The following is a 24,244-nucleotide window of genomic DNA, read 5'->3' as shown; positions in this document are numbered from 1 at the left end:
CTTGCTCTCTGAGGCTCCATTGTGTGACTTGTCCGGTCTTGTCCCCTCACCAGTCACCTGCTGCTGCCCTGACATTGTTCTGTCAACTGTTCTCATAAATATTTAAGCAGAGCTGTGACACGGCTGTATACTTGGTGCCATTATGCTGCAAAAAAAAACTGTGAGAGGAGAGGACAAGTGGGGCAAAGGAGACTGAAATACCTGTCTGACAGCTGGTTTGTCTGTTACAGTAGCAACAAGATGTTTGAGGGCAGGACTGCTTTAAAACAAAGCAGTTCTGCTACTCTCTACCTGTCTTTTAATTGACTTTGAACACAGAAAGTAGTCAGTCACAAGGGTCATAGGAGCAAACACACATTCCTGAATTTATCAGGGAGTCACCTGATGTATATAGATGGAAAACAGCTCTCAATGCCCCCTGGTGGTTGGACAACAACTGTGAAGGAAAGGGAGGATGAATAAAGTTGCACCGTGTCTCCTGATTTCTAAACTAAATTTAAAGCCATATATTTACCAGCCACGACAGCGGGGCTGGTATTGTGTGTGTGTGTGTCTTTATGACAACTAGTGTAGTGGGAACTGGGGGCTAGTTTTGAGTACTTTGGCAGGTGTTGTATGTCTGTGGACAGATTTTGTCAAAAGCAATGACACAATTATCAATGATGACACAACTGTGAGATAGTCGGGAAATATTTCAAGTGTATAGTTGAGATCAAAATGAAGGCCAAAGATGGGTGTGGTCCAACCCAAGAGTGCAAAGTACTCATGTAAGAATTTAGTAATGACTGAGTACTCACGGGTCAGAACGTCAACATGTTAGTCTGTAGTTGATTCACATAGTTCACTGTATATAATTATTGAAGTATATTTGTGTGTTGCTAGCTTCGTGCTTTGTATTAAGTTTGAGTTTTTCTTTTCTGCATTTCCATTGACAAGTTAACATGTTGTACTGGCTGCATGGGAATAAAAGCAAAGTTTGGATTTTGTGTCTCGCAGAGTGCCCTAGTGCACTTGCAGGAGCACAAGGGTGGCTCTGTATGCTGTGACATCTTTCATGCAATGACTCGCCCACAAAATGAAACAAAGATTGCTGAAATTGAATTCGTGCAGTTTCCCAGAATAATTCATCTCTTAACTTCATGTTATACGCTGCTACGCTACAGAATGTTCTCCCACCAAGGGTTTCTTTTTGACTTGACACTCTCGAGGACAGTCTATTGTTCATTTCCTGTGGGAGCATTTCCAAGAATATAAGCCTCTCAGCTCTCCACTGGCCTCCACTGGCCTCCACTGGCCCAACACCAGAAAGGTTTCACATCCTGTTCAGTCATTTTGTCTCTTGCCTCTTTTATGTCAGAGTTTCTGTGATAGTCTGTGATTTGTGTCTGGACAGTATGTTTTTAATCAATTTTCGAAGAGTCTTTATACAGCTGCTTTACTTTCACCTAGTCGGTAAACTCCCAGGGCTGTCTACTACGCAGGTCAATATAAAAATATCTTTCTTCTGTTTCAGGGATGATGTTGCATCCAGCTCCACGTTTACCCTGGAGGACAGTGCTATCTGCCTCACTTCTGAGCAGAGCACCATGGATGTGGACATAGACCGCGATGACGGATCTGTTCTCGATGTCTACTTGGTGAGTTGTTCCTCCATCTGTTATTTCAGGTCACTGTGACTTTGCAGCCATTCTTGGGGATTTGTTGTCTTAAGGTTTTCAGGTATTGGTTATATGTTGCTTATGTGCATTTAGTTCACATCAAGAAAATAGGACTGAACTACATTAATAATCTTGTCTTTCCTCTCTTTCCCCCTGCAGTGAAAAGAGCAGCTTTACAACCTTCATTTCCTCCTGCCAATCATAAGACAATCGCCGCACTCCATTGGACAGGCCTGACAGGCCTTTAACTCCACTTCCAGTGCCGCTAGATCCATGTTGCCACTTGTATTGCCAAGACATAAAAAGACTGAGACTCTCCAATGGTTGAAGGACTAAAAGAAGACACAAACAGTCACAGCGATGGACATCTGCAGGAACCATGTGACATATCATGTAATGTGATGAACATCAGGCTGACCTGAGTGTCGCTTTTTAGAGCATGCATCAATGCAGTGCCATTAAGTTTTATATATGTATCCTGTTTTCATGGCCTACACAAGGATCTAAACCTTTACTATATATACACACACACAAGGAAAGGCTCGATACAAATCATTTCTTTAAATGTTTCTTTTTTTCTGCAGACCAGAAGGAATGAAAGACACGTTCAAAGTCTGCAGCTGCATTAGTTGTTGGTCAGATAAAAAATGTTTACAGTGAATTTATGATGGCATGGTTGTCCCTGATGAAGGGGGACGGGACAGCGTCAGACGGAGGACCCAAGCCAGCTTGTAGCCACAGCCAACACAGACGAGGAAAGACCCATAAGGACAGACTTGATTCTGACGCTCCCGAGGCCAAACACAGACTGTGACGTGGTTAAAGTGGCCACCTTTTCCTAACTGGGCTGTTATCCGTGCTGCCCTGACACAAACCTGAAGCTCTGGCGACGGGCGGCTGGAAAGTGATGTGAGAAAAGACAGTTACTGGCTCTTGGATGAAGCACAGAGTGGAGGGACAATGCAATCGCTCTTCACGAAAAGGCACTTTTGACATTGGTTATGATTACTGTAAGAAATATTTTTCTCTAAGGACGTTGCTTAGGTGGGTGGGCTACCTGACATAAGCACAGATTTGGATGTGTGAATATGCACTTTTTTTTTTTTTTTTTTTTCCTCTTTTTACTCTACAAATGCACACCTCTGTAAGTCATCGATACTACATGTACAGAGACAATGAAGGAACTTTGTAGATCATTTTTGATGTGGAGCTATTAGTTTTGTGAGGTTTGCGTCACGACTGGAGATGCTTTTACTCAGGATATCCTTTGATACTGAATAAGTGTGTCCTCTTCAAGAAGTTATGAGACATGCATCCTACACTTAGAAGCCGTCTGATACCTCTTCTTCAAGACCATATCCAACTTTAAATGTTAAATTCCACGATCACACGTCAGTTGAGACCATAATTTATGTAAATCTCAATATTTTACCATTTGCTGAAAAAAATACTTTAATCGCTGAATGTAAAGACAATGCATATTTATATATAGAAGAGACTCATATAAATAAACTGCTAAAAATTCACTGTCTACTTGTGTATAACAACTTTAGCATCTGAAGCAGTACTTTTCAGTGTTCCCAACATTTAACATTCTTTAACACTCTTTGCACATCACTGCTGTGTATCTATGCGTTGTTTATCAGTTAAATCAGAAAATACTCTGCACATCTCAATTCTGTTGTGTAACAATTTTTAATTTACAGAACATTGTCAAATTGCATTACATTTAGTGCAAATAATAACACTTCTGATGTACAACTTAGAAATATACAAAGTGTGTAGATTACTGACAAAATATCAAAATTAAAAACACTAAATGCATTCTTCAGCTGACATTGCTCATAGATCTAGCTCTTGTAATCATCAGCAAAACAATTACCCGGATCCTTCCTGACCTCTGATCCCTTCGACTGAAGATCTGATGGTTACATTTTTTAAGCATGCAGATCTACTGATTGCAAAACTCCCAACTTTTGATGGCATCAAACACAATCTAGAGTAAATATAAATCTTGAGGTAAGATGATGTGAAATGCTGACCCTCCCCTCCCCCCCAGCTTCATTTCAGTGTTGATAAATGCACATCTGGTGGCTGTACAGTAGAGAAAGCCAGGATTTTTAGGGTTCATCCTGGTGTCTAAGGCATTCTAGGGGTAGTTTATCAGTCAAAGGGCAGGAAGCAACTGCACTGTAGTGTGGCGTGTGAAATTTAATGTTACTAGTATGACTGAAAATGTAGGGAGTAGGTGATATCCTGTTCAGCATTATTCAATTTTATTTTATGCTGCAGAATGGCAGCAGGACTAATTTACAAACCTATCACATGAATGGACAGATTTTCTCGTCTGCCTCATCAGGGGCTGAAAATAGTGTTTAAAAAAAAAAAAATCAAAGGTGTGCGAAATGTATCCCCTCAGCGAAAGAGAGGATCAATTATCAGTCACTATGGTTGGTCATTTAGAAATATCTGTCAAAAACTGTGTGTGACATGGAGGTTCAAGACAGACATACTGACAATAGACCGCAACTTAACACCTACAGACCACAGTCACTTATAATTATATAATAATTACTTATCCAATTATTCATTATCAGTTTGACTATGAGTAAAAAAAATATTGTTGAACATGAGTTAATTCGACTTAAAAAAAAAAAAAGCTCTTCATCTCCCATTTCAGGTTTCCTTGGCCCATTACAGTCATCAATTTCAAGCGTTTTAACAGTCAATTCACATTTCTCACATTGGTAAACTAACTGAAAACTTAGTCTGTTTTCTCTGTACAATACATTGTGTCCATGGTGCTCTCTGAAAGCTACTTTATAACAATCTAGAAATATAAAGATTTCAAAGCTTTAGGCTCTGACCCCTCCATCAAACTGCAAAGAGAGTCATCACTAGAGGGACAGGAGAAGGCAAGAAAGAGGAGACACTCTGTACCACACCTCATCAATGCTTTTCCTGTCAATATCTACTGTCCTCACTCATGGTAGTTACTTTAGCAGCAGCGAAACAAGTAGCTGTAATACTAGTGATTAAAGCGAACCCAAAAAGTCAAGAAGTTTGTAATCATAAGAAATGTACAAAACAATTTACAAAAAAAGCAAATAATCGGTTACAACAATTCAAAAACCACTTAGGAAACGTTTGAATTTACATACAAATGTACCCATGACCAACTGATGGTGTTAAGCCATTATAATGTGGCTGGGCTGAGAACTACTGATGGATTAAAGCTGTAAAACCAGTCTCCTCTACAAGCAGGTGTACTGTGGATGATAAGGTGCCCTGCATGTAGTAGTCTCAAAACACCTTCTAATTGTCGGGTGAATGGGTCATATAGTCATCGAGAGCCTGTTCAACTATGAACAATGTAGTCTCTCCAGTGGGCAACCTCGGTCCTCTGTAAACCTGAAACAAGAGGGAAGATTAACAGTTAATATGCCAGAAAGTAACAACACTACAATAATATGAGATTCTGTACATCTGCTGGCTTTCATGGTTCAAAATGACAGATGAAGCACAGGCCAGGAGATGTCTCATCAATGAGCAGCGTCAGCAATGTTCTACCTATCACTTTAGCTGCTTTCTCAGTTCTAAAACAAAGCGTGTATGTTCCTGGTTACCTCTTTGTGTTCAGAAGAGGATGGGCTTCCCAGCAGTTTTCTCCTGGACGTAGGAGGTGAAGCGTTTGAGGAACTTGGGATACTCTCTCTTGGCCACAGCTCTGAGGACTGAGGCTGGAGCCCAGCCTCCCGGGTTTACTGCAGCCACACAGGACAGACTATCAGTAAACTGTATGTATGTGTTAACTCATGATAAAACGATTATGTCATAAACCCAGATTCAGTGCACAGCCTAGGGTGCCCTCTGGTGACAGGCAAGGGTGTAATTCTTCTTGTTTCAAATGAACTTCCATGACCTGCCAGCCTCTCTAACGATAAACTGGTTCAGGATTCCTTCTGCAGCGTTGTTTTAAGTCACAATCTCTACAGAAGCTGTGCAAGTCTGGACTGAAAAATCAAAGACACAAGTGCACAAACTGTCCCGCTCCAGTGTCAGCTACCAGCTGTACAGAGACCAATTAGCAGAAACATTGGCTGATAGGAGGTTGTTCTGAATTATCTGGAGAAAGCTGTAACATTCAAGCTGTTTTTGTTCAGGCTGACGTGACAGTTGAGCTCTTGAGGACTTCACTGCTTGATTTGGCTACTAACAAACACACTATGTTCTCTTTACCAGTTTGCCAGCACATTAGCCTGAATAAATACTGTAATGTTATATCATAAATGATTTCATAAATTTCTACTCTGTAGTCCAGGAAATTCATTGGGTTTTATTTACAATTGTATGGATTGTCTACAGACAACAGCTGGACCCCAACTGATTAGATCTTAGGGCTCATCTTAATACTTCCTTCTGCCACTTTTAGGTTGATTAAAGTTAGATTGATGATGAGAGAATAACTGTTTTTGTTGGCTGCTGATCTTTCCTGGGGTCAATACACTGAGGCTGGACAGGCACTTACCATTGGCAACGTAGGTGATCTTACAAAGGATGTTGTCTCTGCTGATCTCTTTATCACCCTCTGGTGGGCTGACCAGCGTTTGGCATATCATAGCGACATTGATTTTGGCACGTACACACCGGTTTGTGGGCTGGAAGTAAAACAAAAATCTAAATGCAAACAATCGCTTAGCTTCCACAAATCTCACTGTAGGAGATTTGACAGACGTGAAGAGGTCTAAAACTATTCTTTCTTCCATTTACACTTAAAAGGAGCTACACACAAAGTCATGTTCAACTGAGGGATGTTTATAGTTATATGCGGTGATGAATGAAATGCATTTAATCTAATCACAGTGCTAATACATATTGAAAAATAGGCCAAGACAGTTTCTCTCAACTTGATCCACCAGACACTCACTTGCAACACAGCATGATAAGAACAGGTGTGATCTTACAAGGGCATTGTTGTGGTCCACAGAGAAGTTGCAGACCAGCCATGTGTCGGGATCATTTTCGTTTGTTGCCATGATCTTCCTGATGGCCGACAGATAGAGTACATCTCTCTGAGAGGCAGGCCACACTCTCTGAAACACAACCAGAGACATTCATCAAATAGGCAGATCAAATTAGAGATCAAACGTGCAACATGTTTCAGCAACGTCTACAACCACCATAAGGTCAATTTACCTTGTGTGTCTGGTAAACAATGATGGCATTATCGGAGAGCTTTTCCACAACGTTGAAATTTTCAATGGTGGCTGAGGGAGGAAGAGTTCAGTAAGTTCATAACAGTGAAACAGAGAAAGTCAAACGGCGCTAATACGATGGTGACTTCTGAAATAGTGAACTTACTCTCCCAGTCCATTCGGACATCTGTGTCCCAGAAGTAGTGACAGACCTCATGTCCCGTCACCCCCTTCACAGAATGTGTTGCTTTGAGAGGATCCAGGACGATACCGTTCTCCTCCACCTCTCTTCTGTACACCTGTACCACACAGTGCAGAGCGTGAGACAGAACAAATCAGTACTGTAAACATATCATGAGGGATCCTCTTAGCGTTACCATTTACCGATAAGTTTTCAAGTAGGAAAAATTAGCTTAAGAAAATGTGAAATAAATTCATAGTGAAATATGTGGTGTCAGTGATTATTTAAGTAAAATTTTTAAGTGGTGTATTTTTAGAAATTTAATGATTTTTTTTCCCCATTGTGACTTTTTAAGTTTTAAAGCAAATAAGATTTAAATATTCACAGCTAGCAAACAAGGGAAATGATTCCTAAGCAGCGTCTCTCCTCTAGACTCACCTTCATCTCTCCTTCTTCTATTACCAGCTGCCAGTTGGCATCTCCACCCACATCCTGAAGAGAGTAAGTCATATGATTCTGCACCATCTCCTCCACCTGAGAGACAGACAGACATTGATTAAATTCATATGGTGGGAAGTCTTTTACTGTTCTTTACCTGCCTGTTTGAGGTCATGCTTTGAAACTGGACACAGCTCAGGGAAAAGAAGAATATATTGTATTAGGTGCACTACAGTCAAGTTTAATGATTTACAGTCTTGAGCCATCAACACACCTAGCACCTGTGCAGGTATTTTATTACTGAGGTTTTGATAATATTATCGGAGGCAAACAGAAAAAACTTATTTTGCTTTCAGAATCTTAGGAATTCCTTTGGTAAATGTATTAGCCACTGAGCAGTAACCAAGTAAATATTTAACACATGATCCTGCTTGCAGGTGTTATTCAACATCCCGAGTAATGCCTTAAGAACACAGTACGTAGACAGTCTGGATTCATGCCTGTGCGTGCTGTGGAAGACAGTGATGTGAGGAAAAGTGGAGAGGTTTCACTAGATTCCAGCCATGCAACATTAGACTTTTATCAGTGGAGTGATGACAGTCGTTATGTGATGAAGACAACCTGTCGGTCAATCCAGGAATTTAAATTTTGTCCTGTTAGTTTTTTTTTTTTTGTCTTAATACACCAGGTAATACTATAATATCAATGACATTGATATAAAATCTACTCAAAGCACAGAAAACTTCTGTGAAATCCTGGAGACATTGCTCATGCTCTCTCTGACTGCAGTGAAAAAGCAGTAGGCGTTTGCATCCCCTGCAGATACAGGTGCTCTCTGTCGACCTAATACAGTACCTGAGCGCTGAATCTGTGAACGTCATCCAAAGCACTGACCAGCTCAGTGGAAGACAGGGAAGAAGAATGGCTATGGAGCTGTACCGCAGAAAGAGCGTTAAAAAGAGAGAGAAATAAGGAACAAAACTGAAAGAGGTGCCGCTGCAGCAGACCAAAGCACACAATCACAACTTGCTCAAGTAGCATTTCATTTGAAGATATTATGTAAGCCTTAAAATATGGCAATAAGCACAAAGTGATTTGCTGAGCGAAGAAATTAAGTTCAGAGAAACTGCAGAGCTCTACAGTCAGGTCACACTTGTTGTAAGCTGACTAGGCTGCAAACAGAATGGAAAAGTTGTAGAAAAGAGGAGCAACTTGTAGCCTTAGATTAAGTAGGACAGAAATAAAAGTAAACATTAAAGATTATATAAGAAATGTATTGGAAACCTTGTTGGCCAATCGGTGTGTACCAATGGTGGAGTAGGTGTCTCCAGAGGTAACCGAGGAAGAATGAGATATCCTGACCTTCTCTGACTGGCACTGAGGGACACAGAGTAGAAGTTTGACAGAGATTAAGAAGACACACACTGGACAACAGAGACGGGCAACATCTCTGTGTATAATATATGAACTTTGCTTAAGTCATTTTTCCAGAGGTACAAAGAGAACAATAAGGCATAGAGGAACAAAACATATTCAATATGCCTTCTACACTAAATATATAGTTGTTTTATACATCCAAACTGCACTGGACATTTTGACTATGCAAAATAGAATAAATTTAGATCTTCATCACACCTGCTCCTCTATCTTGTCTTGTCTGTCCAGGGCTGCCTCCACCGCATCAAAGAACTCATCTTCATTGATCAGACTGTTTGGCCCCTCCTGTGAAGAGGACGAAACAAATGCTGTAAGATTTATGGGATTCCCTAGAGAACAGCCCTGACCAAGTGCAGAGTGATAAAAATGCACATGTTGGGGCCCATGGGACAAAGTCAAAAAATCATTCTGCTGTGGTTTATCGAGCCGTTTCTACTCCATTTAGTTTATCTATGTTCTTCTTGCCTCATAGTCCGGGCCTCCGTAGTGTGATTTTTTCTTCAGTTCATGCATAGCAGACTTGTAGGCATCTTCTACCCTCCTCCTCTTCTCCAGCTCCTGCACACAGACAGAGCAGTGCAGTACGGTTAGTGCAACTGTATTTAAACAATAAATGATAATGACAGCATGTAAACAGACATGCCAGTCGAGTTTGCATAAAAAAAATAAATATAAAAGACAGGTCTGCATGTCACAGTTTGGCAAACCTACTACATCGTTCAACCGTGTGGGCACTCAAACAGGTTTTACCTAATGTTTCACTCCCTGCCAGAGGCAACACAACACACCTCACACAAATGAACCAGAAACAACACTGCTGCTATACAATGGAGAACTTAAGTCCAGTTTCAGATCTACTGTGTTCATTTCGCTCTTAAAAAAAGCCTGAGCAATTGGTCTCTCTGTGTGAGCAAATGAATCAACAAGTATTTGCCACAGAGACTTTGCTTCGTTCATATTTCAGCCAGAGTTTATCCACAGTGGAATAAGAGAAAGCAAGCAAACTAAAGCAAATCTTGGTAAAAGTATACTGTAATATAAATCAACAGGGCTCTCCAGAAAACACTTAAATGTGGGGAACTCAGACAGAAAGAGACAAACAAAGGAAGGTGTGGACAATTAACACTTCCCACAAAATAAACATGAGGAGATCCTGTTGTCAGATGTGGGTAAAAGACAGACAGAGACCTACTGTAAAGAAGCGGCTGCCCGTCTGTAAGGGTATCCATCTCTGTTTCTGGTATGTGATGGGCTCTGTCCTCCTTTGTAGTGAAGACTTCCAGAAACTGCACCATGACGTCCGAGCAGTCATTTTCTAATTTACTTTCTGTCCAAGTCTGAGCAGGTGTGTCTTCCTCCTTTCTAGTGTGTGTTTTGAAACTATTTCTATTTCCCTACTTCACATCGGCAGCTAAACTTTACACATATAACCAAATACAGATAAGAGTGAGGTAGTTTCACTTCGAACTAACTGAAAGAGCTACCCGGCTTTTGTGAGTTTTAGGGTTGGGCAGCACGCCTTAGCACACAGAGGAGAAAAAAAAGGAAAAAAACTGGTTTGACAACATCAGCTGATCAGGATGCATGTGCAGCTCTCAACAGCATACCTTCACAGACACAGGGAGCTCTCTAGACCAAATGAAATCAATGAATGGATGAGTGTTATGGGAACTCCTGTCAAGGATTAAAAGTCATTATGGGCAACAGGTGCATCTGTGCTGGTAGCAAAGTGCAACTATTGTGAAACTGATATGTTCACACAGCCATAATGCTATATTTGATAAAGCTGCTTTTAAGTTCACACCTATAAACCAGCTACATCCAGTTAAACATACAGCTTCACAGTAATCTGGACTATGGAATTTCAAGACTGTTCTCTTTTTTTTTTTTTCCTGCCTTTGCTTTACATGGAGCTATATTGCAAAATGTCTTGCTATAGGAACCTTCCACTAGATCACATTAACCTTTCCCACAAAAAATATGTTGAGATTAACAGAGTAACTAATTCCTTTACAAGATACAGTTTAAGTTAGCAAATAAAATATGAACAAATAAATCTGGAACAAAAAAAGACTTAAACACATACACCTGTGAGATCTTCCATAACCAAGGGAGAGTTAAAGAATAGGGTCTAGTTGAACCAGATGTGAACTACGCCCTAAGACTGTAGGCTTGTCTTACCTGTTCATTAATAAAACTATACATTTTTTAACAGTATATTTCCCATCAACATGACTGTTTTTCACATACTACAATCGTGGCTAGACATGTCCCACAGAATGTTGCACCACAACCTCATCGCCTTAAAGACAAAACCCAAAACATCAACTCTTGGTCATAATTACCAACTCCTCAAAGACAGCAGAAGGCAACAAATAGCTCCTCAGTCTGCGACACTTCCACAGACCTAACACACCCACTCAGGAAACTGCCTATGATTCACATCACACTTCACTCACTGAGGGGGACATTTATTTTATTTACTGTGAGTAGAGTGCAAGAGCGGACCTTGTCCAATCTTTTCTGCCAGCTGTCCTCTCGTTTGACCATCAGCTCGATGCAGTGGGACAAGGTAGAGAGGATGCCTGCTGTTGTGGCCTTAAAGGTGATGGCCTCACCCTTGAAGTCAATCCCGTTGATACCTTTGGGGCTGGCGGGGGGAAACACTGGCACAGACAGAAACACAAAAGGCGAATCAGCTATTACCAGCACTGAGCAATCAAAATATATTTTTTCACACATATTTGTGATTGAAGCAAAGAATGTTTGGACAGTATGTTCAAGTAAACTCACGTTTCTCTTTGCTGCCATTGTTGTTGTGATTATATTCACCATCGGGTCTTGTAGTGGTAGGAAAGTCATCTTCGTCCTCCTCAACTACTGGTAAGAAAACAACAGCAAACTTAGATCTGTCTAATGTCTATATAGCCACAATATAAAATGGCATAAATACACAAATGTAAACATATAGCTAAGAGTATGTCCTTTAACATTTTCAAACCTATTCAATGGGACTAGTAAGCATTGCAATTTTCTCTTAATTTGATAATCACTGATGACACAATCCAACATTTCCCCATTAAAATGTCTAAAAATTACTAGACCTATGTTATCTATTATGTTGAGTTGTGTGCTTAGACTATCCCAAATGTTTCCAGCAATTTTCAAACCTAGAGAAATCTGTAATTTTAATCAAGGTAATGATCTGTTTCATTCAGTCGCCTGTCAATGGCGTCACATCCCCTTTGAGCATGCATCAGCGTTGTGGTTGTCTGTCAGAAGTGGTCAAAATTAATAATTTTTTAAGCCACTTTGTAGATCCTGGTCATTTTTAACTACATATTTTAACTGGATGAAGGATTTTAGAAATCGGGCGCGAGGATCTTAAATGATCAGTGAAGCATTATTAGCAAATATTGAGCAGCTGCTCGACTCCCAGCCCCTCTGACACTTTCTGTGTCTGCCAAACAGCACAGGAAAAACACTGATTTTTAATGTGAAACTGCTTCATTCAAAGTCTGTTTGTTTTGGAGAGGAGTAGACCTCTGCGTATAATTCAGTTCCCGGTAAAAACATCTTAAACGTCTGGATTGAGGGAAATTCTAACTGGGGGAAGCTGACTGCTGTGACGGCAGTGGTGGTGAAAACGACGACTTCCATAATTCCGCGCTACTTCCCAACATCACCAAACTCTTTTGTAATTGTTGTGATTGAGAGACCCCTAGCGACACAAAAATAAATATTGTGTGTTTAACCTACATAAACCAAGTTCAATATGAAAGTGATTTTGTAGGCTACAGAAAGTGTCTGCCTTGAGATTAAACAACCATCAAAGCTCCCTTTGATTCTCATACTACATGAACCATGTAAAGAAGCTCTCCTTCTATACATTTTTCCCTTTGCCAGTAAACATCAAGACTAATTCATCCTTTCCATGTCAACACTGCTCTAAATATGTGATTTGTTTGGGTAAAACTAATTTAAATCCATTTAAACTAAACCTCTTTGTTACTTTTTATACTATCTCATTAATAGTGTATTTATACAGTACCACATGTTACCTCGGTCTCTCTGAAATTCATCTTTGGAGACAGCATCAGCACAGGAGTCAAAGTATTTCTGCAGGGTGTCTACTTGTCTGCACAGAATGTCCCGAAAAGTTTCCATTTCTGCTAGCTTCTCACGCAACCTGTGCCCCTTCTGTGCAGAGAGAAAGAGAAGTACAGCGACGCAAACAAGAGCAAAAGAAATTTAGACAAAAGGTTGTCAGAGGAAACAGTCTTTTTTGTTTTGTTGTTACCACCATAAAGCACAGAGTCACGTGTGACCATGTTTTGTTTAGTTTTTTTTACCTTGAAGGAGGATGTGGATGTGGCAGACAAGGCACTGGCTGCAGAGGTGAGAGACAGCATGGAACCATGACGCCTCAGACTGGTTTCTGAACCATAACCAGACTCGGCCTACAAACCAGACAAGGGAGAAAGGAAAAGAATGGAGGAAAAGAGAGGTTATGATGAAGAAGATGGGTAAAGACAGAGGAAAACAGAAGATGTGAAAAGAAAGGAGGAGCAAGGGGGGGGGTCCGAAGATCAGTAAGTGTATAAAACACATTGAACAACCTGCCATATAATAAGAAAGTCTGCTGCTCATCGAAACTAGACAGAGACAGAGAAAAAGGGAGATCAATTCTAGCAGTCAGCAGCACTGAGTAATGCTGAGCTGCACCACAGCAGGGCTTACACCTACACAAACAGTCTGTTGAAAGGGACTGGGGCTGATGGACACATGCACCAACTCAGCCAAAAGACCTGATACTAGGTGGCTGAGAAACAGTGGAAATCAATTCAACTGTATCACAGAGTGAACAGATCTAGGCTAGATTGGGACTTTTTGGAGGAAAACACTATATAAGGACATTAAGTGTGCTGTCTCTCATGGCATTATGAAACAGACATATGACTGGGCATATGGGAGTGGCAGTGCTTGCATTTGTTCCATTAAACAGCCAACTTATGACTGGGTGGGGATTGCTCCCACCAAAGAAAAATATTCTTGTTTGTCCCACGTGCAGCTGTTAACTGTTTTCCACTACAATAAAGAGACAGACACCAAATTCATGACCAAATATTAGAGTTAATTACACTTAAATCTATCCCTTTACTCATCCAGTAGAAACAGTAATGTGGAGCCAGTGTGACATGTATGCAGTTCTTCTACTGGATGAAGCAGGATCCTGACATGCTGGTGGTATGTTTTATGAGTCTGAATTTATTTGCTTGGGTTTTGTGTTTAATTTCCCTCTTGATTATTCAATTCACAAGAGACTGTTAGCTATTCTTGCTAGCCAATTGGCATGCAGAGGTATTTCTTAAGAACAGTGACCAAACAGATGAGGGAGTCAAGTGACAAATGTAGACCAGGCCATCAGAAAAAAAGTCTCCATGTTTGCTGTTAAAGGGTAGGTTTACACTCATACAATCCTATAATTGCTGTGATATTAAGATTAAAGTCAGACATTTAAAATTAACACATCATATTCTCTCCCAATCACACAGGTCTGCATGCAGTAGGTGTATCTGATAATTGGGAAATTTACACAGAAATAAATGGGGCATGTTAAGAAAAAACAAGAAGAGATTCAGTTTGACAACCAGAGTCATATTATATTTAACTAGTATCAACTATAATCCCTATCAGATAACGAACTGCAATCAAAAACTGAAACATTTGGTACATTCATACAAGACAAACACAAAGGCAGTGGAAGACCACCCAATAAAATAAAATTCAATAACTCCACCCGCAAAAATGACCTGACCCGTTCGAAACAATAATTGAACATTAGAACATTCACAAAGTTACAATCAGAGCCGTTACTAAAGAGACACTACAGATCAATAAAAATGAAAAAAGTATGTAGAAAATAGTGACTTTTCTTGTGTAAAGACAGACTATGAGTGTAGATATTAGTAATTAACTGTCAGTTTAAACAACAATGTACTGGTTTTCGTCAGGGTAGACTGTGACTGACCAGTCACATTACTACAACACAAAGTAGAATAAAATAAAAAAAGTTGAGTGCCAGGAGTGTTAATTATTAATTACAAATTAAAGTCAATGAGAGTTGACATTTTGACTTGAGGTCCAGAAAGTGCTTTGGCTACAGTGTTTTAAGACCAATTGTTCCACAAATATAAATATTTTGATACCTACGATGCCACAATAATTTTATTTTGTAACTGCTTCTTAACTGCTTTCTGGTTTAAACTAATTCATCCTCACTGTTAGCGTATTCTGTTTCCTGCTACAACAAGACCTTTTACAAACATTTACTTGTTGACCTTTTGACATAGTCAACATTTCAAAGAGCTCATAATGACAGGAAAGCAGTTACATGGGTAAATAAACATTTGACACAAAGTGGTATTAAGGACTACAGGCTGTTCTTACAACACTGTCAGGATCAGATTTTCTGTAGTTTATTTTATTTGATTCGAGTGAGATATTGTGCAGGTTGCTTAAACCATTATTACAGTATTGCTAGTTTGGTCAGAAACCAAGAGGCAAAGCAGTGCACTGCAATGAAGCAATGAAGACCAATCTGTGACAACCCCAGAGACAGCCATCTTTATGCACCTGGTCAGCTGCATGACACACCCACGCAAACTGAACACCCACTCATACACAACATGTGAATTGGCATCTTATGCCCATGGCTTTGTGATGGTAATGAGATGAGTGCAGAGTAGCTGCCAACAGCAACCACCACTGAGTACTTCTACACATCTGAGCACACTGCTGTTTAGGGAATTACCTCTCATTAAAAATGCTGGTTGTCCAGCACACACCCATGCAGCATAAGCCTCATTTATAAATATTATAAATAGTAAATTATTTCTTACAAGACTAACATGCAGTGGAGTTCAATGCTAAAGCTAGCTTAACAGTGCTATTAATGTGAAAAACTGCATGCATGCAAACAGAGAATAATCATTTATTCACTGTTTGGATGAGGCAATGTGTACAGTAATTAATCATGTCACAACACTGGCATACTAATGAAACAAAAATACTTCAGTAATGAGTGACAGTGAGGAAGCAGCATGCCAACATGCTATAAGCCCACCATTCGGCCATTCCGACAGCCAAAGCAGAGCAGGACACTGCTGCAGTCCAGGCTGTTTGCTGCCCCCAACATGGCCCAGACGCTCCCCCAACACTCCCAATGTTCTGACAATTCAGAGGCTTAAATCCAGTATTCCTGTTTCCCTGGACACACCTCACTGATGAACAAAAGAGAAGAGGAGGTGGAGAGGAGAAGAGAAGCCATACAGGCTCAACTTAGCCCATCAAGTAAATCAGAGCTCATTAGATAAGAGAAGGAAAAAGAGAAGAGGAAAAAGTAGTCACTGGCTCCGTAGCAGAGAAAGGAGAGGCAGACACTAGATGCTCTATGAAAGAGAAGAGATGGACTGAGCCGAGAGGAAGAGTCCTGTAATTCCTTGGCAGAGTGAAGCAGGTCTGCTCTCAATCACTTCCTCTGGAGACACACATGTACATGCACTCCAGTTGCTCTGCATATATATATATATATATATATATCTCAACAGACCACACACCGTGATATGTGAAACCTTTTCATTTTGTCTATCTTTATGTCCGGCACCCATCACCGAGCAAGCAACCGTGACTGTGTGTGTTTGCATGGAAGAGAAAGACCGAGAGAGGGGTAAAAATGAAGGGTGCATGCATGTATGCATTAGAGAGAGAGAGAGAGAGAGAGAGAGAGAGAGACGAGGTCTGTCTGGAGCTGTTTGTGTGATGAACCGCTGAAGTACTAAATGGGTGGGCGAGTGAAGCAGCCTACTGTACATTATGACAGAGCAACGAAAGAGAAAGAGAGAGAGACACAGAGTAGGAGGCAGGGAACAACATTTGTCTGGATCCTTTGCTTTACTTCTTCTTTCCACCTCACTCTCCTTTCATTCCTTCTCATTCTGATATGTTGACATCCCCTTGTGAAGTCTGATCTGGACCAGTAGTGTTCAGACTGTGCCAACAACCAACCTGACAAAATGGTGTTAAAACTACAGATTAATCCAAGGGGTTTTCCCCATTCCTTCCCATATCACCCCTCTGAATCTGACAAAATGGAACAGTCTTCTCAGTTGTGATCAATGTGTCCCTCTTGATTTTTGTTGCTGTGAGAACGGGAGATTAAAAAAAAAAAAAAAAAAGCATTTTTCATCAAGAGCTGCACTTAACATCCCTACATTTAGCATGACTTTTCCCTCCACCAACACAAACACACCCACACATAAAAACACAATGGGATTAGACAAAAACTGCTTTTCTTCCCTTCACAATAACTGCCTAATTTTGTATTATGGATAAAAGCAAATGATAGTTGTTTGCAAAGTGTGCTGTAATTATGACTTGTTCAACCCATATTAAACCACATTTATATTTGTTAAACCTGAGATAAACCCCGCTTCGGCCAAGTATGGGTGTACAACAGTGGCAAAAAAGTTCCCTACAACATCTCAAGATATTTTAAAAAGTTAAAGGATGTTACAGTTTGTACTTGAATTAACTATCCAGAGCTTTCCAACAGGAGGCTGAACATTAAACTAAACGCTTATTGCTTTAGGGAGTACGTTTAAGATTTAATTACTTGTAACAAACAAGGATTAGAATTCAAAATATAATATTTTTCATCATACAGATGTTGGACACATGGTCTATGTATGAATGTGTGTGTTCTACTGTCACCTGTTTTTTTCATGATGAGATTAATTTGGCATTGAAAATAGAAGAGAAAACCACAAATATATTTATCAATATTTGCAGGCTGACTAATGAGTATATTTAAACTGATTAGCAGATAAGTGACACTATCCTGAGGTGGGATACACTGGCTCATTCATTCTGTTGGGCCCTGACACAAAGACTACAATCTGAATACAAGTGGTGAACATTGCATGGTGCAAGTCCTTCTTCGTCCAGTTGGGAGCAGTGCTGACACATTCACCTACAGCAGTACTGCAGGTAGCGTAGTATTTTAGCTCACCGAGGTTACTGAAGGCCACAGTCCAGACATAACCCTGAAATACTCTCACACTGTTGTTAATGGACAGGAGACCTGCGGTCACTCGCACTCAATTGACATGCCAACACCCAGCAGTTCTACGGAAATCATCCACAGCACCATATTTGTAGAGAAGCACAGCTAATGAGAGTTCACAGGATAGTGATTATTTTTACTAAGGGTGGTGTGTGTACTGTGGTCTCTTAGCTACATTTTTTTATGTGGCAAACACAAGCAAGATAAATAATTAATCTACATAACTCAGATCACTTATGCACTGGTAACACAGACCTGTTTTTTTACTCTCTCACAGACATTTCACACAACAACACAATGAGTGGTATAACCCAGGTTTATGTATTATCTGTAGAGTTTTTGAACACTGTATAAGCAAATTATTATTAATTATTAATGATTAACTAGCTTAATATGTACAACAAATGCAAACTACATACTAATGCAAACTAAACAACAAATTAAATTATGTATATCTAGCTGTATCATCTAGTAATGGATGTAATACTGAATTACAGCATTATCTGTTGAATGTGTAATAGAATGCAGTTTTTCTTTGCACTAGTTTATATTCTGTATCCTGATAAAACAAAGAAGATATTTTTCCCCTATTTTCAAATGTGCATTGTGTGGTGAAAAGAAAAACTTTTTGCCTTTGTCTCAATGTTGTCACATTATGTTTGTTATAAAGTTACCAACCCCATCTGGTCTACTTTATCTCAACAATGTGATCTTTGTGTAATAATGTTTGCAGCAACCAAAGCGCATTACAGACCCAGCATAATGAACTCCTTAACGAAAGGTTTGCTAAAGCCATGACTAATAAGACACCCACACAATAAACACATAAACCTAAATACAACCTTTGGCACACTAACTATCTGTACCACAGCACTTCTCCAGTAAGCCATGACAACATTTTCAGTGTGCTTTACAACCCCTATGTTGAGAAACCATACATCATTAACTAGATGTCCTTGCACAGTGAGCAGCTGCCTTGTATCTGATGACAGGGGATACCCCCACCTCAACACCTCACTCCTCAGATTCCTTACATTCCCAGAGTAAATGGCTCTGTGTGCGTTTGTGAATGTGTGTCCGAATCCCTGTCCAGCCACACCCAGGTCACTGAACAAAACAGATAACAGCCCGTCTGTTTCAAAAAACACCCAGACCCAAAACTGAACCTGTATACCTGAAATAGGTGAAATATGCAGCCTTACAATGTTGGCAATTAGGCAGGCCAAAAAAGAACTTAATATTTAATAAAGCCTACAGGAAAACAAAGCAGCAATAAGAGAAGGAAAGAGAGAAGAGGAAAAAGTAGTCATTGGCTCCGTAGCAGAGAGAGGAGAGGTAGACACTAGATGCTCTTCGAGAGAGAAGAGATGGACTGAGCCAAGAGGAAGAGTCTTGTAATTCCTTGGCAGAGTGAACAGTACAGGACTGACACCATATGGCAAAAGAAAATTTGTTTAAATTCTTCACAAACACCGAGCAAATAAAAAAAAAAAATCCCTGAACACAACAGGGACTGGTTTGCAGCTGACTTGCTTGCAGTTAGCAAACCAATGTGTTAAAAGAAACAGGAAAGATACACAAAATCTCTGTTGAAGAAAGAGAAACACGTGCTACTCACCTTGTGCAGCTCTATCGACTCAATCCACTGGAGTCTGTGCTCAGGATCTTCAGCTCTGAGGTACCAAACACTGTCGTTCACACTGATGTCAAAACGACACTCGTCAAACTCATGAGGCTGAACAGAAAGAAGAGAGGGCTCATGAATAGTTATTAGGCAGAGTGCAGGAGTCATGTATGGAAATACTATCACCAAATCCAAATACCTTTATTTGAACACAAAAACACAAAAACTCAGTGTAACAATTTCCCCTTGTTCAATACAAAAACTCAAAAAATAGGAGCGAAAAATCCTGCTGTAACACTTCTTCAAGTCATCTGTTTATGACACTGGCTGACTAGTGATGACACATTCTGGACACACGTGGATTCAATCAGTCACAGAAATGCCTCTGCCACACAATAAACAGGAATTTTAATTAGAAACTGATGTATTATGTCTCGAGCTGCAACAACATACAACCGCAGCAGAGCTATGCAAAAAAACAGATATTCTTCCAGCATGCCTTTGTCTGATCCTGGGTCCCCATGACCTTTCCTTCTACTATTGGACCAAATCTTTCAGCTATTTCACTCCCCCATTCTACAATGCACCCCACCCAGCTCAAACTACGGACCAGCACCCAAACACGTGCACTAAAGAATTCCCCCGTTTCCTCTGAGGCTGGAATCTAACCGCTGCACTCAGCTGAGGAGAGATCTGCTTTGTAAAGGTTTCTAATAAGAAATAAGACACAGGTGACTTGAATCTCCTCCCTGTCTTTCTCCTCAGTAGCAACAAGACTACAGCTGCTCTGTCAGCTGACATAACCTCATGTTGCCCAAGTTTAATTAGATTTGGAGAATAACACTCGTGCTGCCACTGACAACGGAAACATACACTCCAACTCTGAACACAAACTGTCAGCCTACATAACTTTCTGCAACATTGTCTTAACATTTTAACACTGGTATAACATTTTAAAAGTTGCATATCTGGGAAGCTGACAGGGACAAGTGCTTTTCTCTGGCCAGCAAATGCTTTCTATTACAGTCAGACATCTTCAGACAAAAAAAGTCTCCTCGCAGACAGGTGTAACATAAAATGCCCTCCAGTTTCAAAATTTCACTGTATGGAAGGCATGCAGTGGTACCCTCAAGTGCACCCAGCCATGATGCCATTACTGGTTAGAGAAATCCAGTCTATCTTACTGTGCTGTATCAGACGTGGTCCATAAACCTCTGCTTTACAATCCAATTTATACCTCTTTCATTCTGCCTGGAACATTATCTTTCCCCTTGCGTAAGCACTACTGTCCATGCTGCACTGGCTTTTTCCCTTGTATAGGATTGTGGCATTTTCAGTATAAGGAATGAGGAGGTTATCAGTCAAACACTGATAGTCATAGTTCATAAAAAGAGACATCTAAGACGTGGGTTCTTTCTTCCGTGATTTTTCTTTACACTAGTGTGTGTGCATACAGGTTTGTATTTTAAGTAAAATATTATCTCACACAATGAATATAAATATTTACTATTAATCATACAAGGGTGCTCTGTACAAACTGACAGGAAAACACTAATACATAGATAAATTATTCAACTGATGTGTGCTTTTGATACTGGATCTCGGCCTACGATAGGAATTTTCAGACAGTAACATTTCCTGCACATTTTGCCTCCGTGTGAGGACAGTCTGGTGTCTGCAGCTTCACAATGCGCAGCAGACTGATGTTAGGCAAGAAGAGAAGCGCAGGCATGTTTCTGCATTCCTGACTCCTCAGACCAGTCTCCTTAGACAGCACTGGCTTTAGATATTTAGAAAGAAGGAAGAAGCAGTAAGAAGTGGCTGTGTGGGTCATATTACTCTAATTATGAGTGAGCCTGAGTAATTCAACTGTGTACACTCTGAGTTAGTCTACTATAACAAAATTACAAAACACTCTGAATGCTGTGTGGATTTCCATTCAGATCTGCACAAACACAGCAATGCTCACTCAAATGACTACTTTCACCAGAAGAAACTAAGTTTTCCTGTTACTGTTTTAATCCACTTTTGAGTCATGTAATCCCATTGCACAAATCACAGTAAAACCATTTGTTTGGCCTCTGTACTTGGTGGTGGTTGGTGGCGGTGAATATTTAACCAGGGTGCGGGATTTCACCTTATCTCACCAAGGGGAGGCCTGCATAGGGAGAATACAGGTCCAATCTCTACAATATGTGGTTATTTGCTTACATTTTAACCGCAGGAATGCCAAATCCAGGTAGCCTGTGCAATAACTGCCATGGAGGAAGAGGCACTGGAGTGTGCTCTGATGACTGCTGGAGCAGAAATGCTTTTGTCTGCTAAAATACAGGTCTCAATCCCACCTGTTATCTTAGTAATGACCTCATTACTAGTTAATGTTTACTATTTTATCTGTGTGGAACATGGATTGAAGGAATAAAAGTTCAAGTCCATGCTAATGACAGGAAAAGACAGGATCAAAAGGCTGCCACCTTCTCAAGGGGTTAACTTTACCCATGATCCCCCATCTTATGAGCCTTTACTCACTGAAATGTTGAACAGGTCCTAAGCTCATTCTGTTGTCTATCTGTGTGTTAGACTGTCCCAGAGTAAATACTTACTGTGATGACAGCCTTGCTGAGGCACAGAGACCCCCTGCAGCCGTACTCCCGTTCATCCTCCGACTTGTAGTAGCTCAAAGTATTGTTTTTCAACACGACCCATCGGTCTTGCCATCCGTGTATATAATTTGTCCACTGTAAACAGACAACAGATACAAGACGAACAGTTAGTCGCACTTCGCAATGAATAGATCCTATCCCGAAATGATGACCCCGCAGGAATTAATTCAGTTGTCTCAGCTCATGTGTAATGTCCACATTGCTTTCAGTCCAGTGGTGCGTTATTAAGACACCTGAGCTAGAGGCAGTGTAAGATTCAAAGCATTTCACTTACCTTGCTTAAAACGCCTCCGAGCTCCACAGGCTGCCCAGATTCCGGGTCCACATCCTCATCCGAACCAGACGATGAGCTCTTCTCGGACATTTAAATCCAAGCTTCGTAGAAAACTTGATTCCGATTTTATCGACAGAGCCACGTAGCTTAATGCTAGCTGCTGGATCAGTTATCAGTTGAAACGCGTCACTGTCTGACCCCTCGACAGCTTCTTTAACTTAGCTTAACGCCAGCGAAATAACGTTAATTAGGCATTAACTGAGTGTGCAAAACATCGGCTGGAGAGCGTAATTTATCTAAAGTCGTTTAACAGACTTCAATCGAGATGGCTTGTCTTGCAGCAAGCTGTTCTGGAGGTGACAGCTGAGTCTCAACTTCTCGGTTTTGCGGGCTTTGTTTTGAAACTGACGTCGAATACCAATGAGCCTAGCTAGTTAGCGTTAGCTGTCAAACGACGCAACTAGCTAACGTTAACTTACCCAGCAACTTGTGACTGCTCTCGTTAGCTCTCTTAGCTGCAGTCGATAAGATACTCACAAGAGTGGCCGATAGAGAAGGGCCTGGTGTTAACGCTGTACCTCAACTTCAGTCTGTGGGTGACGAGCTACGAGCCGTGCTGCTGCTGTAGTTCCGCAGTTTAGTTAGCCGTAGCGGAGGACTGACTAGCTTGTCTTCATTCAGGTCCGGTGGGCTTGGGGCGGGGGGGAGCTGCGGCCACGCTTTACTGTGTACCTACAGAAAGCGGAGTCAAGCTAAACACACTTACAGGTAAACCGGACGCTTCGCATATCTGCCTTCAAATTAAAAGGGTTGCCTGGTCATGTCCGGATTGTAGTGCAATCGAAACCTTGACAAAAAAAAAAAAAAAAACAGTTGCACAGGTGGCCAATATTATTTTAATTGGGGACAGATTACTCCGTAAATATAAATACTTATGTTATACATATTGTGTGTCTGAAATACTATAAAACATTTACTTACATACGTGTACTTTGAAAGAAAACATACCGGAAACAGGTATTTTAATTTGGATAACTTGGATTTTGAAAACTGCATAAATGCAATGACTGTTTTGCATTTGAAATATATGTTATACGTTATGGTTAAGAGTGGTTATGAGTGAATTGGTTATTGGTTCAGTTTATTCTGTAGACAAGCTGACTGTGTGGCAAATCATCGAGCTTGATGTGTTTCAAACTGTGCCAAAGGTTACATTTCACAGTAATTTCTATGCTCTGTTATCTTTCAGTGGACCACCTTCTTGGCTTGTCCTGTGAACTTTAGACACACTGATAATGCCTCACTCTTGGGTTCATGAGGTACGCTTCATGTCAGAAGAAATGACCACTGTTTTCAAGTCATAAAGTCTCAAAGGAAACCCTAAGTTCATGAGGGCAAAATTACATCAATAATTATGAATATCTGTAGAAACCTGTGGTAACCGTTGTTTTCAAACAACCTATTACAAATAAACATTGGTTTCTGGGACTGCACACATCTAAAATAATCTGGAGACATTTTATATGTATGTATTCATATTTATATATTAGTAATTAGTTTATATTATAGCTTATTTGAAAAAGTGTCAAAAGTGAACTCGTAAAACTTCTAATAATGGTGCAGTGTGATCTCAAATGCCCATTCAGTCGT

At 40.4% G+C, this 24,244-nt stretch overlaps 2 protein-coding genes across 6 annotated transcripts in view; one reads left to right on the top strand and one right to left on the bottom strand.

Annotated features, from left to right (window-relative positions):
• Window positions 1-3,184, top strand: part of pip5k1bb (phosphatidylinositol-4-phosphate 5-kinase, type I, beta b) — a 34,709-nt gene extending 31,525 nt beyond the window's left edge. For both annotated transcript variants that reach the window (XM_071482746.1, XM_071482747.1), the window contains exons 14-15: window positions 1,514-1,637; window positions 1,818-3,184. In XM_071482746.1, coding sequence (XP_071338847.1) covers window positions 1,514-1,637; window positions 1,818-1,820 — 127 coding nt within the window. In that variant the 3' untranslated portion in view covers window positions 1,821-3,184. The remainder of the gene's footprint in view (window positions 1-1,513; window positions 1,638-1,817) is intronic.
• Window positions 3,185-3,334: 150 nt separating this feature from the next.
• Window positions 3,335-23,339, bottom strand: LOC139624008 (ceramide transfer protein-like). Of its 4 annotated transcripts, none has more exons than XM_071482738.1 (18): window positions 22,595-23,339; window positions 22,261-22,395; window positions 19,652-19,768; window positions 13,262-13,369; window positions 12,971-13,109; window positions 11,703-11,789; window positions 11,418-11,575; window positions 9,375-9,467; window positions 9,108-9,194; window positions 8,757-8,849; window positions 8,328-8,405; window positions 7,473-7,568; window positions 7,020-7,152; window positions 6,855-6,925; window positions 6,623-6,751; window positions 6,187-6,316; window positions 5,285-5,422; window positions 3,335-5,069 (listed from the first exon to the last, which is right to left on the bottom strand). In XM_071482738.1, exons 1-17 carry the CDS (start codon window positions 22,682-22,684, stop codon window positions 5,295-5,297), a joined length of 1,872 nt encoding a protein of 623 aa, XP_071338839.1. In that variant the 5' UTR covers window positions 22,685-23,339; the 3' UTR covers window positions 3,335-5,069; window positions 5,285-5,294. The 4 variants fall into 4 exon arrangements, with proteins under 4 accessions (XP_071338839.1, XP_071338840.1, XP_071338841.1 ...); XM_071482739.1 differs by having other exon boundaries at window positions 11,703-11,786; window positions 22,595-23,337; XM_071482740.1 differs by lacking the exon at window positions 8,328-8,405 and having other exon boundaries at window positions 22,595-23,337.
• Window positions 23,340-24,244: the final 905 nt, after the last annotated feature.

This window comes from Trachinotus anak, unplaced genomic scaffold, assembly GCF_046630095.1.
Source record: "Trachinotus anak isolate AG129_WGS33_773 ecotype Australia unplaced genomic scaffold, CSIRO_AGI_Tana_v1 ptg000008l, whole genome shotgun sequence".
Taxonomy (NCBI): Eukaryota; Metazoa; Chordata; class Actinopteri; order Carangiformes; family Carangidae; genus Trachinotus; species Trachinotus anak.
The sequence above is the reverse complement of the archived record's forward strand: the minus strand, read 5'-3'. Positions and strand labels throughout refer to the sequence as shown.